Source organism: Tauraco erythrolophus, chromosome 10, assembly GCF_009769465.1.
Source record: "Tauraco erythrolophus isolate bTauEry1 chromosome 10, bTauEry1.pri, whole genome shotgun sequence".
Classification (NCBI taxonomy): domain Eukaryota; kingdom Metazoa; phylum Chordata; class Aves; order Musophagiformes; family Musophagidae; genus Tauraco; species Tauraco erythrolophus.
In genome coordinates, this window is record NC_141474.1 from 7,983,539 (window position 1) to 7,998,414 (window position 14,876).

At 65.7% G+C, this 14,876-nt stretch overlaps 1 protein-coding gene across 1 annotated transcript; it reads left to right on the top strand.

The window, feature by feature from the left end:
* Positions 1-11,189: 11,189 nt before the first annotated feature.
* PHGDH (phosphoglycerate dehydrogenase) lies at positions 11,190-14,734 on the top strand. Its single transcript, XM_086617522.1, has 12 exons — positions 11,190-11,462; positions 11,715-11,866; positions 12,043-12,108; positions 12,190-12,244; positions 12,333-12,431; positions 12,539-12,671; positions 12,755-12,903; positions 13,099-13,251; positions 13,380-13,512; positions 13,810-13,937; positions 14,069-14,297; positions 14,580-14,734. Exons 1-12 carry the CDS (start codon positions 11,190-11,192, stop codon positions 14,732-14,734), a joined length of 1,725 nt encoding a protein of 574 aa, XP_086473648.1.
* The last annotated feature ends 142 nt before the right edge of the window (positions 14,735-14,876 follow it).

Below are 14,876 nucleotides of genomic sequence, written 5' to 3' on the forward strand. Positions count from 1 at the left end.
CTCCAGCCACACCAGGGCTACCCCCTCTCCGGGCTGCCCTCCCCCCTACACCCTCCCAACCAGGGCTGTCCCCCTCTCCTCGCTACCTCCCTCTCCTCACAGCTCCCCCCTCTCTCCTCACTATCCCCCTTCCTCGGGGCTGCCCCTCACCCCGGGCCGCCCCTCTGCCCTACAGGCCCCGCCGCTCCGCCTGCCGCCGCCGAAGATGCTCCTGCCACGGCAGCGCCCGGCTTGTGGCTCAGATTTCAAGATGGCGGCGAAAGGCGGTGTCGCGCACGCGCGGCGGCCGCCACGCCTGCCGGGATTTGTAGTCTCCACGTCCGCGTGTTACGCATGCGCAGTGGCTGCCCGCGGGCCGCCCCGGGGACACGTGGGGGTGGCACGGCGCAGACCGGGTCGGCGGCGCTGCCGTGGGCAGCGACAGCGGCCGGGACAGCGCCAGTGCCAGTGCCCAGCCCCAGTGCCATCACCCACTACTGCCTGTCCCCAGCGCCAGTGCCAGTGCCCAGCCCCAGTGCCATCACCCACTACTGCCTGTCCCCAGCACCAGTGCCAGGTCCCCACCCCAGCGCGAGTGCCAGTGCCCAGCCCCAGTGCCATCACCCACTACTGCCTGTCCCCAGCACCAGTGCCAGGTCCCCACCCCAGTGCCAGTGCCGCGCCCCAGTCTCGGCGCCGGTGACAATCAGTGCCCAGCCCCAGCAGGCAGTGCCAGGGAGGACATGTCCCTGCAGCACAAGGCCACCAGCAGCCATAAACCAGTATCTGCACGCCGCTCCATGTCACACGGTGGGCACACACCGGGGTCCCCCGGTGGGACCACTGCGCGGGCACCTCGCGCACTGATGGCTCATGGCTGCTGGGGACAGCACTGTGCCACCACGACAAAGCATGTACAGAGCACTGCGGCTGCCAGGAACATGCTGCTCTGATCCCTCACAGCCCCGAAATCCCACCTGGCACTGCACCAGGCTGCTGGGAGTATTTTAAGACTTGGGATTTAAACGGCAGACGGGTGCAGGCAGCACCAACACCCGCCGAAGGACTGTGCAGGCTGGTGGCCTCTCCCCTGACACCATGTACCAGGTCCTCCCAGCCCCCCTGCCCTCCCAGCACCGCGGCACAGCTGTGCAAATGCCCGACGCTGCCGGGCTGGACATGGCACAGCCCTGGCCACAGCTCCAGAAGGGGACAGGGATGATAACTGCCAGCCAAACCCTGGGCCGCTGTGCTCCTCCTCAGGGTGCTGGGCTGGGATGCCTCCACGCTTGCCCACCCACCTGCTCCCCCACGGCCAGGGGCTCCTCCAGGCGCTGCTGCAGGTCACGCTTCTCGGCTGACAGCGTTTCCACGAGCCGTTTGCTGGTGGCCAGCTCTTGGGTCAGCTCTTCGATCCTCCTGAGAGGGACAGAAGGGCAAGGGATGCTCAGGCACTGGGATGACCCCAGGATGGCACTGGAGACAGCTGGGGGGGCAATCTCTGGGGCAAAAGCAGAGCAGCCTCAGGTCTGCTCCCCCTTCCCCACAGCCCAGCTCTCTCCCCTTGGGATGACCCCTGCACCCCTCTGCATGCCCTCAACCATCCAGCCCTGCACAGCACCAGCCTCTTGGTAGTACTCAAGGACCGGCACAGGGCACAGGCTGGCAGCATAGCGAGGACAGGTCCTGGGCACCCACCTCTGGGCTACGGCGCCACAGCCATCATCGCTCCTGTCCTCGTCCTTCGTCCTTGCAGCTTCCTTCAGCTTCCCTGCCAGCTCCCGGCACCGCTCCGCCTCGGCTCTGGCCAGCGCGGTGGCCTGCTCGGCCTCACTCCGTGCCAGCCTGGCCTCCTGCATGGCAGCAGGGTGAGCCTCAGGTGCTGGTCCCCAGCTGCCCTCGGCTCCCACTGCCCCTGGGCTTACCTCCTGCAGGAGCTGGATCTTGTTCTCCAGGAGCTCGTAGACATGCTCTGACTCCCGTTGTCGCTCCTCATACTGCTGCCGAAGAGCTGCCTGGCTGCGGGTCGTCTGGTTCTCTGCGGCCACCCTGCCAGGCACAGCACGGCATGGCATGGCACGGCACGGCACTACACAGTATGGCATAGCATGCTACAGCATGGCATGGCATGGCAAAGCACGGCCTCCCTTTGCAAAAGCCCCCACCTCAAACTGGTTGGGCTGGGTGAGCTGTACCACCCCAGGTGCCCCCAGCCCAGCTCCCTCCATGCCACGGGTACTGTTTCTGGAGGACCCCCAGGCAGGGCACAATGCAACCTCTGAGTGCCACTGCCCTGGAGACACGGCTCCTCTGGTAGCACCAGGTCATGCTCAGGCTCTGAAACACCAAAGTTGTTCCCACACACTGAAACCAGGGGCTCCCCCACTGCTGTGACCCTGGTCCCCTGCCCAGCGGTGCCCCACTGCAGGACACCCGCGCCATGGCCCCCGGGCACAGCGCTGCCCTCCCCTGCCAAACAGGTGCTGCCCTTTATTTTTGGCTGGCGCCAGGGCTGTAAGAGGAGTCCCATGGGTGCCCAGCCCCACTGCAAACCCTTCCAGCCCCATTGCAAACCCCTCTGCTGCCCACTGCGGGCAGGGCGCAGGCAGACAACCCCCATCCCCCGTGCCCATGCAAGTGCCGCAGACGGTGCATGGGTGCCACATCCGCCTGGGAGTGAAGGGCTTGGTCAGCACCGCTCACCATGTGTTGTCCAGGGCTTGTTGCTTCTCCTGCAGCTCCCGCTTCAGGCTCTCCACCTCCACCTTCAGCTCAATGTTCTGTGGGGTGGAAGGCAGGCGGGTAGGATGCCCCCACGCTTGCCTGGACCCCCCAGCGCTGCTGCCCATGGGAATGCATCGGAAGTGGCATGGAAGTCCCCCACCCCACGGCAGGGCTTCGGGTGCTCCTGGCACGTGTAGTATTTTAGCCTGCTGGGACGGGGTGTACCCACTCTGTCTGTCTGCACCCCAGCTGGCACTGCCACCCACCCCACCAGCATGGAGATGCCCTCCCCGACCCTTTCCTCACTCCGGTCAAAGGCAGCAAGGGGCAAACTCCTGCACAGCAGCTCCCCCAGCCCCACTGCCGTGCTCGATGACCTCCCTGGCATCGGCACCATGCACTCCTCCAGCCCCATCTCCTCCTGGCAAAGGAGGGGCATCGGGAGAGAAACCCCCATGGGGCACCCGTCCCCCATGAGTGCTCACCCGCCGATAGACATCGTCCCGGCTGCCCTCGCCCTTCTGCTGGACGCGCTCCTCCAGAAAGTAGATGCGCAGCTTGAGGCTGAAATTCTCCTTTTTGAGGTCATTGAGGTGCTGGGAGAGCGTGCGGTACCCGTTAGCCATGGCCGGCGCTCCATGGGGGGGTCATCCCGGCACCCTTCACATGGTGCCACCGGGGACACGGCCCGGGGTCCCTGCCCGCCTGCAGCTCCCGCCGCCGTCCCTGCTCTGGCCCCTTTCCTTTTTCTTTTTTTTTTTTTTTCCCACCTCCCGGAGCTATTTGGGGAATCGCTGGAGCGGGGACAGCGGGACGGGTGGTGGTGAAACCTGAGCCCCGGCGGCCCCCGCGCCTCAGCCAGGAGGGCGGCGAGGGGGAGCGCGGCACCGGGGGGGCTGAGCCCCCTCTCCCCAACCCACCGCCGCCTGCCCCGCATCCCCCTCCTGCCCTCCGCACCCCACTGGTGCACCCGGGGGATCTGGGTATCTGCAAGCAGCCGGCGGTGCTGGGGGGGTCCTGGCACTGCCATGAGGGTGTCTCAGCACTCTGTGGTCTCACCTGCTCAAAGTCCCGCAGGGTCTGCGTCTGGGCGAGGGGACCCATCTCCAGGTCCCGGAGGAGACACGTCTGCACCAAGGGGCCAGGCTGGGGCTGAGCACCCGGGGGGCCATGGGACCCCCCCGGCTCAGCCGGCGCAGGGTCCTCATCACCCTCACCCCATGGCCCTTCTTGGGAAGCTGGGAGGAAGCGAGGGTGAGCAGCAGTCAGATGAGCAAAGCGACTGCTCTGCAAACCGCCTGTCCCCAGGATGTGACCAGAAGGGACACCGGGAAGCCTTGGGCCCTGGAGAGCCCCCGGCTGTCCCCTGGGGCAATGCACGCTGCCTGCGGCACGTCACCCTCAGGCCAGGGCACACGGGGTACAAGGGAGCTCTCGGGTCTCTTACCCGCCATGCGGCTGGCTCCGGGGAGCATGACCGGCCCGTCGCAGCTGCAGGGGTCCCTGCGGAGAGGAGCACATGGCCATGTCATGCAAGGCATCAGGGGTCCAGCCCCCAGGGCCCCCGTGCACCACGCAGCTGCTGTGCCAGAGGGGCCGGGGAGGGCGGTGAGGGGTTTTACCGAAACCTCTGCGTGGCGGCTGCTGCGTCTCCCCCACCCCAGGGCAGTCATGGGGAGCTGGCGTGGCACCGCGGGGCAGCGGGGCCAGCTCCTGACACCAAACGGTCACGCAAAAGCCTGCCTGGGGTGAGGGGGTGAACTCCAGGCAAGGAAAAACCCCTGTACATCCCTGGCGGTGCTTGGAGGCGTGCGTGCGTGCGTGCACAGGGGAACACAGGTGTCCGTGGACACGTGGGGGTGCCCATGGGCACGTGGGGGTGCCCATGTGCACATGGGGGTGCCCGTGTGTGTTCCTGCAGCTGGGAGGCATCTGCTCTAAGTGCAAAGACACGAGGCCCCAGGGGCTGTGCAGATGGCTGTGCCCGTTTCGGAGCACTTTAGCCCCATTAGCAGCCCTGGCAGGGCCACCTGAGCCCCAGCAGCAGCCCCCCACCACCCCGAGGAGGGGATCTGGGTGCTGGCAGCGAGCAGGGGCTACCTAAGGCAGGGTGGCCCCAGCCACTCTCCGCGGGGCCCCCTGCCTCTGTGCTGTCACAGTTTACCAGCTCCCCATCACAGCCGCAATCAGGTTTATTTTCAGCAGAGAGGCATGAGTCATTTCATGATTTAAAAGAAAGTAAAAACAACAACTCACAAATGAAAAACCCCATATTTTTCCTTTTTAAAAAAAAAAACAAACCACCAACGAAATCAGAGTATTTATTTTCTAAACCCAGCGTGACACATTTTTGGTGGGCAAGGCAGTGGTCACTCGACCCCAGTGCCACGATGGGCACAGTGCCCTGCCCATGCACACCATGCTGAGCCTTGGTGGCCGGGCAGGGCTAGCAGATCCCTACAGCACAAGCCATGGCAGGGGCCCTGGGACCGTGCCCCCTGAGCTCGGATCACCACACTGGTGCCTCATAGGCAGGGCGCACAGCACTGCCAGTCTGGGAGGGAGCAGAGGGGGCAGCCAAGGGGTGTCACAGCCCCTGCACCAACAACCTGCCATGAGGGGAAACTGAGGCATGATATCTTTAAACATACCAGCAACAGTCAGGCATGGCCCTGCACCTGCCAGGGACCATAACTGGCACAACACTCAGAGGCACAGTACTCAGGGACACAGTACATGAAGGAGCAGTATCCAGAGGTGCAGTACCCAGAGGCGCAGTGCCCGGAGACACGGTACCCGGAGGCATGACGTCCAAGCAAGTGCAACACCCAGAAGTACAATATCCAAAGGCATGACACCAGGGAAGACCCGATACTCAGAGGCACAATACCCAAGAGGCACAATCTTTGGAGGCATGACACCCCAAGAGAACCCATAACCAGGAGGCAAAACATCTGAGGAGCCACGATACCCAGACTCAAGATGCACAAGGATGTACAAGACTCAAGAAAGCACAGTACCCAATGGCATGATATCCCGAGGCATCATATCCCAGGAGGCAAAATAGCCGAAGATGCATAATACCCACTGACATGGAGGCATGTCACCCAGAAGCATAATAACTGGAGACACAACAACCAAGGAGGCACAACAGCCCAACATCTGATACCTGGGGAGGTGCGATACCCAGAGGCACGATACCCATGGAGACACAATACGATATCCAAGGAGGTGCGATACGTGGGGGTGAGACACCCAAGGAGGTGCAACGCTCAGAGGGGTGACACCTAGACAGGAGGGTGGCCAGCCCCTGTGGCTCCAGTGCCATGGGGGCTCCTTGGGGCCACACAGATGCAGGGCCAGGCCAGTGCTGTGGCTGGCCGTGGGCTCTGGGGTGAGTGAGCACAGCACTCATGTTCCTGCAGCCCAGCTGCCTGGCCAGCACCCCTCAACACCAGGACTGGGAGCCTCAGGCCAGGCCATGGAGATGCTGGGCCAGCAGGAGCCTCGGGCTCTGCCGCAGCCACGGCCGGCTGGGCTGGATGGGGGCTCCCCCCTCCCCGTCCGTGTGCCCAACACTGGGAATTTGTTTATTGCAAAGGGGAGGCCGCCGCGGTGCTGCTGGGGCTGCAGGAGGACAAGAGCCCTTTCATGCCGGCCATGCCACCCCAGGGTGCGGAGCAGAGCCATCAGCACAGCGCGGAATCGGAGGGAGGCACAGCCCCAGGGCACCCCCACCCCCCAGCAGCACTTCTCACCCCTGAGGTACCTTCGAGCCCTGGCACGAGGGGTGCCACGCAGCCCTGACTCAGAGCACCCACTGACTCACAGCATCTCCAAGGCATCAGACCAGGGCCACCGCAGCTGCTTGCCAGCACTGGCACTCTGGGGTGCTGCCGGGAGAGGGGAGAACGCAGGGGTGGCTGTGAGAGCCACAGCACATGGGCTGCGTGAGGGCAGCCACTGCCCCAGGAGAGAGCATCCCCAAAGTGCCCGGTACCGCTCAGCGCACCGACGGCAACTCACCTCCTCCTGCTGCTGGGTCACCTCCCGTGAACAGCCAGATGGACAGAGGGATGGACGGAGGGATGGATGGCAGCCCCCAGCCCTTTGCACAGCCACAGCTGCTCCGAGTGCCAGTGACTGCCTCTGGGCTGGCAGAGGGGCCGTGGCGAAGGCTGGGAAAGGCTGGGGCAAGTGTGGCGGCTCAGTGCCGGGACTGGGATGCTGAGCGTGGCACAGCCCAGCTCCCTGCTGACTCGTCGGCACAAACGTTTCAGCAGGGGCTGAGTGTCGCCACGCCACGAGGGAGGTGGAGCCGGGGACAGACAGCCACCACCGTGGCGGCCGCCTCTGTGCCTTGGTGTGCGTGCACGGCACACGGCACACAGCACACGGCACGGCCGCCCACCGCCTGCCTGCACGCAGGGCACGGCAACAAGGTCTCCATTGAGTGTGGCAGGACAGAGGGAGCTGGGGGTTGGCGTTACCCACACTTCTGGCAAGGACAGCTCCTGGCTCTGCACCGCACGCGTGGCAGCCGGCATGGCTCCCGAGGCCGGGAAACTCTGGCCGGCTGCCGGGACAAACGGTCTGGCTGGTGGCTCAGGCTGGAATTTGGGATGGGCAGAGTCAGGGGAAGAGCAGGGAGGATGCAAACAAGGCTGGGGAGGTGGGGTAAGCCAAGCTCCCTGTGCCGGCACCCTGAACCACAGCCCTGCCCGCAGACTCGCCCTCAGCCCAGCGCCTCCCAGGAAACCCCACCTGCCTGGCACCCTGAGAAGAGCCCAGTGCTGGTGGCGCTGCCAGCCCAGCCCCACAAGACCCCACAGCCCCTGCCCTCTTGCTTGGCACAGCACATGCTGCCCTGGCCCCGGCTCCTCACGGCACAGGGCAGTGGACACTCGTGTGCCCCCAGTGCCAGACGAAGAGCACGCATTCCCTTCCCGCACACCAACAGCTCCCCCAAATCCCTTGCCTGGACACCTGGCAGCACTCCTGGGCTCGCCCTGCTCAGGGCCCGGAGAACCACAGCCCAGCTGGAAGCGGGATGTTCCACAGCCTCGCCGGCAGCACCAGCCCGCGGGACCTCAGCAGGAGTCAGGCGACACCCATGTCCCAAGGGGGTGGGATTGGGGACAGGCAGCGTGCGGCGCCACACAGCCCCAACGGAGCACATCCGCATCCCGGCCGCACCGATGCCGGTTGGTACCCGGGCCTCAGCCTGCCGCGGCATGAGCACAGCCCAGCGTGGGCACACGCAGCCCCCACGGGCGTCCTGGGCACACGCAGCCCCCACGCGTGCCCGGGGCACACGGGCATCCCGACGCGCATCACCCCCGGGTGCCGCACGGGCGCACGGACACGCTCCTCACCTCCGCCGCGGGGCTCGCATCCTGCCCCGAGCCGGGCACCGCCGCACCGGGCCGGGCAGCACCGGGCCGGGCACCGGGCCGGACACTGGCGGCACCGGGCGGCACCGGGCGGCCCTGGGCCGAGCCGGCGGATCTCCGCAGGCGCTGCCGGGCCGCCCCAGCGTGCGCCGGGGAGGCGGCTCTGCGGCACCGGTCGGCTCCGCCCGCCGCTGCATCCCCTCCTCCTTCTCCTCCCTGCCTCCATCCTTCATCCATCTCTCCTTCCCTCCCTCTTTCCTTTCCTCCCTCCATCCCTCCCTCTGACCCTCCACCCTTCCTTTATCACTCCATCGCTCCCTCCATCCCTCCCTGCTCCCTCCCTCTGCCCCCCTCGCTCGCTCTCTCCATCCCCTCCTTCGTCTCTCCAGTCCCCCATCCAGCACCCAGCCTGCCCGACTGACATAGCCACCCCCTGCCCCAACCTTCCACTCCCCGCAGTCCCCCTGGGCTGAACCCAAATCGTTCCCCACCCTTCAGTCCCCCACGCACCATCTCTGTCCGAACCCTCCCTGACTCCACAATTTCCCAGTCACTGCAAAATACCCCCGTTTAGCCAAGATCCTCCGTGGCACTCCCAACGACCCACCGTGACACCCCAGTTACCATCAGTCCTCCTTGTCATTCTCTACCACCCTGGTCTTCCTTGGACTCCTCCATTCCAACCTGACACCCCCAATCCCCCTTGGCACCCCCAGAACCCCAGGTACCCTTCCAGCCTCACAACACCCTCACTGGCTCTCTATCTTCCACACCTTCCCAGTCCTTCACTGGTACAGCCCTGTTACCCTTGATCTCCCTCAGCCCCAGCATCACCCCAACCTTCCTTTAAAACCCATCATCCCAACCTAACACCCCCAATCTCCCTCACCCTTGCTTCTCCTTTGCCACCCCCTATCCTGACCCTAATAACTCCAATTTCCTTTGACCCCCCTATTCCTTTCCGTGCTTGATACACCAGTTCCGGTGCTGCCCCTGTCCTCTCTCCCTGTCCCATCCCATCTGCACGGACTACCCCCCAACACTCTTCTCCATCCTGCACCCACAGCCCCTTGGCCAGCCATCCCCTGTGCCCTGCCCCCCCTCAGGCCACCAAGCAGAGTCCATCCAGGACCCCGGTGTTACTGGGGCCAGCAGCGGGTTGCCATGTCCTCATAACCCCCAGGCTTCATCCCATTTGTTCACTGGCCACCACAGCCCACCATGTCCCCCGGGCACCCATCCCCCTGGCCCTGCCAGCTTTGGGGTCCCCGCCAGCCCGAGGGGCCTTTGCTTTGGGACACAGGCAGGGACCAGATTCAAGTCTCTCCGGCTGGCTCCCTTGGAGGGCCAGGAGCAGGGGGACATGTCTGCTGCCACCGCCACCTCGCCAGCACTCCCTGCGTCCCAGCAGCCCCCCGGCGAGGGACGGAAGGACAGGGTGCCGCGGGGCTGTGCCTCCAGTGCCGCTCCCCAGGAGAGGGCACCAGCCGGCCGGGAAAAGGCAGCAAATACGACGCGGTGCCGGTGGCTTGGCCACGCGTGGCCTCCGCACAAGTGGGCTGCAGATGCTGTGTGGGCGAGGGGCCATGGAGACATACGGAGGCGTTGGGCAAACCCAGGTGGTGCCAGCACAGGGAGCAGAGCACCGAGATGCCCTGTCAGCAGGCTCCTTCAGCGAGGTCTTAATGGTTAACAGAGGCCAGGGCCGGCGGTGGTGCTGTGCCAAAGGCCAGTGGGACTGTGGGGCCGTGTCCCAGCCACAGCACGTCCCGCAGCATGGGTGCCCCCAGCCCACGCCACACGCGAGGCTGTGGAGAGGAAGGTGGAGGCTGTGGTGAGGTCACACAGCCCTGCCGAGGGGCTGTTTCAGGACCCCACTGCAGATTTCTCCAGCTGCTGCCCTTGACCCCATCTCTCGCCCTGTGTCAGCTGCCCTGGACTTTTCCCCCTCTGGCGTCACGGTTGTTCCCGGGCTGTGGCTGTGGCCTACGTAGCACGGAGGTATGGGCAGTGCCAGGGTATACACAGCCCCAGGGTGTATGCAGTGCCGGGGTGTACGTAGCGCTGAGCGCTCACATCTCAGCCATGCTGGTCCATCATTTGGGCTCTGCTGGGTTTAACAGCCTCTGGGGACACTCCAGGTCTCACACGGGGCAGTTTGGTCCAGCCCTGCTGCTTGGGGTACCCAGAGCCTGGGGAAGGGCTCAGCCCCTTCAGGACCTGGCTTGGGAGCACCGTGTCCCTGCTGCCCGCTTCAAGTGCATGGAAAGTGGTGGGCAAGGAAGGGCCAGATCCTGGCTCCTCCCTGGGCAGGGCCTGGGGTCTGTCTGGTCCAGCTGTGCTGTGAGGTTTTGTCCCCATGAGCAAGAGGACGTCCTCCATCCATTGCCATCCCTCATGCCAGGCTGTGCCTGGCCCCATAGGGTCCCCATGCAGTCCCCTCTCAAGGGTCAGCACTTTCCCTCAGGCGGTCACTGGACACAGCCATGTGGCTCTTGTCCCATGGCGGGCGTTTGCTGGGCGGCTCCTGTGCACCCCATGTCATTGGGAGCCGGTGGCCAGGGCTGCCCCGTGCCCCCAGCCCCTTATCGGGGACATTGCTCAACAGTGGGCACGATGCCAGGGGTGGGCAAGGGACACGTCACTGCCCCACCTTTGGGCTGTGGTGTCTGGGGAACCCCCATTCTTGGGCGAGATGGGGGGACATGGCCAGGCTTGCCATGGGCTGGGTGCTGGGCTGCTCTCCTGCCGGCAGCACCCCCAGCTTTGCAGGAAGCCACCCGCACCACCGTGACTGCCACCACCGTTCCCCTCCTGCCTCGCTGCGCGGTGACGTGCGGGGCAGGGAAACTGAGGCACGGCCGCGGTGGGCGAGAGTAGGGACACGCTGTCCCCGCTCCCCTCGACGTCGTGGATCCTCGCCCCGGGGGCAGCGGGGTCCTGCCGCGGCATCCTCTTGCTCTGGCACTGCTGGGGAGCCCGCCACAGCCCCGGCCCCGCTCCCCTCCGCCTCCTCCCTCCCTCCCTCTCCCTGGGATCGGGGGTGGGCTCGGGCGGGCTGGGGCGGGGAGGGGAAGGGAAGGAGGTGGGATTATGGAGACGGGACCCAATGAGCCCGAAAAACGTGCCCCGCTCGCAGCCCTTTTAGCTCGGCGGGCGGGCGGCAGCAGCCTCCCGGCGGCGTGCGGAGAGAGCCGGTACCCCGGCCCGGTCCGGCCCGGCCCCGCCATGGCGCTGGGGAAGCTGCAGAAGGTGCTGATCAGCGACAGCCTGGACCCCTGCTGCCGGGAGATCCTGCAGGCCGGCGGCCTCCGGGTGCAGGAGAAGCCCGGGCTGAGCAAGGAGGAGCTGCTGCGGGAGATCCGGGTGAGCGGGGGGTGGCTGGGTGGGCGCCCGGGTGGGTGCAGCTGAGGGCCGGCTGTCCCGGGTGGCAGCGGACCCCCCTCGCCCAGCGGGGCTGGTCCCCGCCTCCCGTCTGATGCAAGAGCCCGGCCGGTTTCGCATCCCGGCAGCGGCTGTCCCCAGCTCGCCACCCCCTCGGGGACACCACCCCGGCACCGCCAGCCCCGGTCCCAGTCCCGGCCCCGGTCCCACCTGCGATGTCTTTCCCCCCCCCAGGACTGCGATGGGCTCATTGTCCGCTCGGCCACCAAAGTCACGGCCGAGGTGCTGCAGGCGGCGGAGCGGCTGCAGGTGGTGGGCAGAGCGGGCACCGGCGTGGACAACGTCGACGTGGAGGCGGCCACCAGGAAGGGTGTCCTGGTCATGAAGTAAGAGCGGAGGCGTGGTGGGGATATCCCTGCCCGAACTCCTGGGTAGACAAGGGAGGCTTCAACAGGGTGTCCTCCCCACCCATGGCACCACCCTGCGGGTCTCCATCCTCGCGGGGTGCAGACCCCCATCAGCCCAGAGGTGACACATCAGTGACACCACTCTTCATCCCCAGCACACCCACTGGGAACAGCCTCAGCGCCGCAGAGCTCACCTGCGGGATGATCCTGTGCTTAGCCAGGTGAGCACTGGGCAGGACAGGGGCATGGATGTGCATCCCACGGCCCTCTGCCCCCACACTGACCACAGCCTCCCCTTTCAGGCAGATCCCACAAGCATCTGCCTCCATGAAGGAGGGCAAATGGGACCGTAAGAAGGTAGGAGGCGGGTGCAGTGCCCCAGGCAGGATGGGACAGCAGGTGCCCGTGTGGGGTGCGCTCACTCACTCTCCACTTTGCACTCCAGTACATGGGCATGGAGCTGAACGGGAAGACACTGGGCGTGCTGGGGCTGGGGCGCATCGGCAGGGAGGTGGCCACCCGCATGCAGGCTTTTGGCATGAAGGTAAGGAGCCAGCCGGGGCAGGAAGGAGCTGTGTGGAGCATGGACCCCTCCAGCCCCACCACAAGCACCGTGGCAGGCTGCAGAAGCAAGCGCCCGCTCTGCCTCAGACCATAGGCTATGACCCCATCATCACCCCTGAAGTCTCGGCCACCTTTGGCGTGGAGCAGCTGCCGCTGGAGCAGATCTGGCCCCGCTGCGACTTCATCACGGTGCACACGCCGCTGCTGCCCTCCACCATGGGTATGGGGCGGGCACTGGCACTGGGGGGTTTGGGGAAAGCCGAAGCAGCTCCCCACTGCTCACGGCGCTCTCTCTCTCCTCAGGGCTCCTGAACGACAGCACCTTCGCCAAGTGCCGCCGCGGCGTGCAGGTGGTTAACTGCGCCCGTGGTGGCATCGTGGACGAGGGCGCGCTGCTGCGGGCGCTGCGGTCGGGGCAGTGTGGTGGGGCAGCCCTTGATGTCTTCACACAGGTGAGTGGGGCTGCGGGGACCCTCTGAGCTTGGCTTCAGCTCAGCATCACCTTCACTCTGCCCAAGCTGGGCCAGGACAGCCAGGCAAACCCCATGGAGCCAGAGGCGGCCCTCCTCAGCTCCCTTCCTTGCGAGGGAAGAGGGTGTAAATGCTCCCCTGGGCTCTGAGGTGGGCACTGGGGGCTGTGTTGGCAGGAGCCCCCAAAGGACCGCGACCTGGTGGACCACCCCAACGTCATCTGCTGCCCACACCTGGGCGCCAGCACACGGGAGGCGCAGAGCCGCTGCGGCAAGGAGATCGCCATGCAGATCGTGGACATGGCCACGGGGAAGGGGCTGGCTGGCATAGTGAGTCCCCCTGCCAAGCACCTGATCTCTGTGCCTCAGTTTCTCTGTCTGTGAAGCGTGGGTGTGTTGGGAGTGACCTTTTACACTCGCTGGTGGGTTCCCATTGCATGTCCTGCTCTTCCTCGCAGGTCAACGGGCAGGCTCTCAGCAAGGCTTTCGCACCCCAGACCAAGCCCTGGATAGCTCTGGCCAGGGCCCTGGGCATGGTGCTGCGTGCGGTGGGCAAGCAAGCACAGGGCAACGTGCAGGTCTGCACCCTAGGTGAGCTGGGCAGGCTGCTCCCCACGCCCGGGCACAGGGACCCTGATGGGTGGGCAGCACACAGGGATGTGTGGAGATCCACAGGGCTGGGCGGATGGGGAGGAGGGTCCACCTGTGGCCAGGTGGAAAGATAGATGGGAGGGTGGTTGGATGGTAGGTTGGGAGGATGGGGGTACGGATGAGTATACAATGGGTGCCTGGAATGGAGAGAGGATGGGAGTAGGCTGGCTGCTCCAGCATGGGGCTGACCTCTCTGCTGCCAGCTCATTCATTCCCTGACTCCTCCCTGCATCCCAGGGACACCCCTGCAGGAGGCTGGGAGCTACCTGGCACCTGCCATGGCCACGGGCATGCTGGTTGGAGGGGCACAGAAGGAGGTGACCCTGGTCAACGCCTTGCTGCTGGCCCAGGAGGCTGGGCTGAAGGTGCGTGGACGCCCGGGGCTCCACACATCAACCTGGTGCACCCAGCATGTGCCTGGGGCTCTGAGGACATCCCTTCCCCACGTCCTGCCATGTGCAAGACCTGGGTGCTCAGTGGCCACATCTCTCCGCAGGTCACGACCACCCATGACGACGTGGCCCCCGAGCCCGATGGCAGCGCCAGCTCACTGCAGGTGGCCCTGCAGGGCACCCTGCACCGGGCAACGGGGACAGTGCAGGGCAGCACCCCAGTGCTGCAGGAGCTCAACGGGGCCACCTTCGAGCAGCCGGCCCCACTGGTCGGCCCTGTCCTCATCTACAGAGCCAAAGCCTCCGATCCCAGCACACTGCTTGCACTCACTGGTGAGCTCCCTGCATCACCCCAGAGCAGGGGGGCAGCCTGGGGGGACCCTGCATCTGCCCCGGAGCCAAGCTCCAGCTGCAGCAGGGAGGAGGCAGGCATTGCAGGGAGAGACAGGGATGGGAGGGCTTGGGCAGAGGGTTGGGGGCTTGGAGCAAAGGACTTGGGGTGGGGGAGAGAAATGGCATTGTGGACCTTTTGAGGGATGTCGGGGCGGGCAGAGCCCTGCTCCCTGCCCGGTGCTGGGGTAGCCTGCAGCCCCTAACTGCTCTCGTCCTCTCCAGGGCTGCTGGGGAAGGCAGGAGTCCAGCTCCAGTCCTACCACAGCTCTGGCACGGTGGCGCAGGAGCAGTGGAGTGTCGTGAAGCTCTCAGCCCCCCTGTCTGACCTTAGCGAGCTGAAGCCACGTGTCACGGAGGTCTTCCAGCTCCACCTGTAGGCCCCAACCACTGGCAAGGACTGTCCCCATGACACAGCACCTGTACCCTGCTCCAGCCAGGGAAGCATGGCACCTGGCCACCCCTGGTCCCCTTGCTGGGCTTGGGGTGGCTCTGTGTTAAATAAAGGGTCGAGGAGGAGAC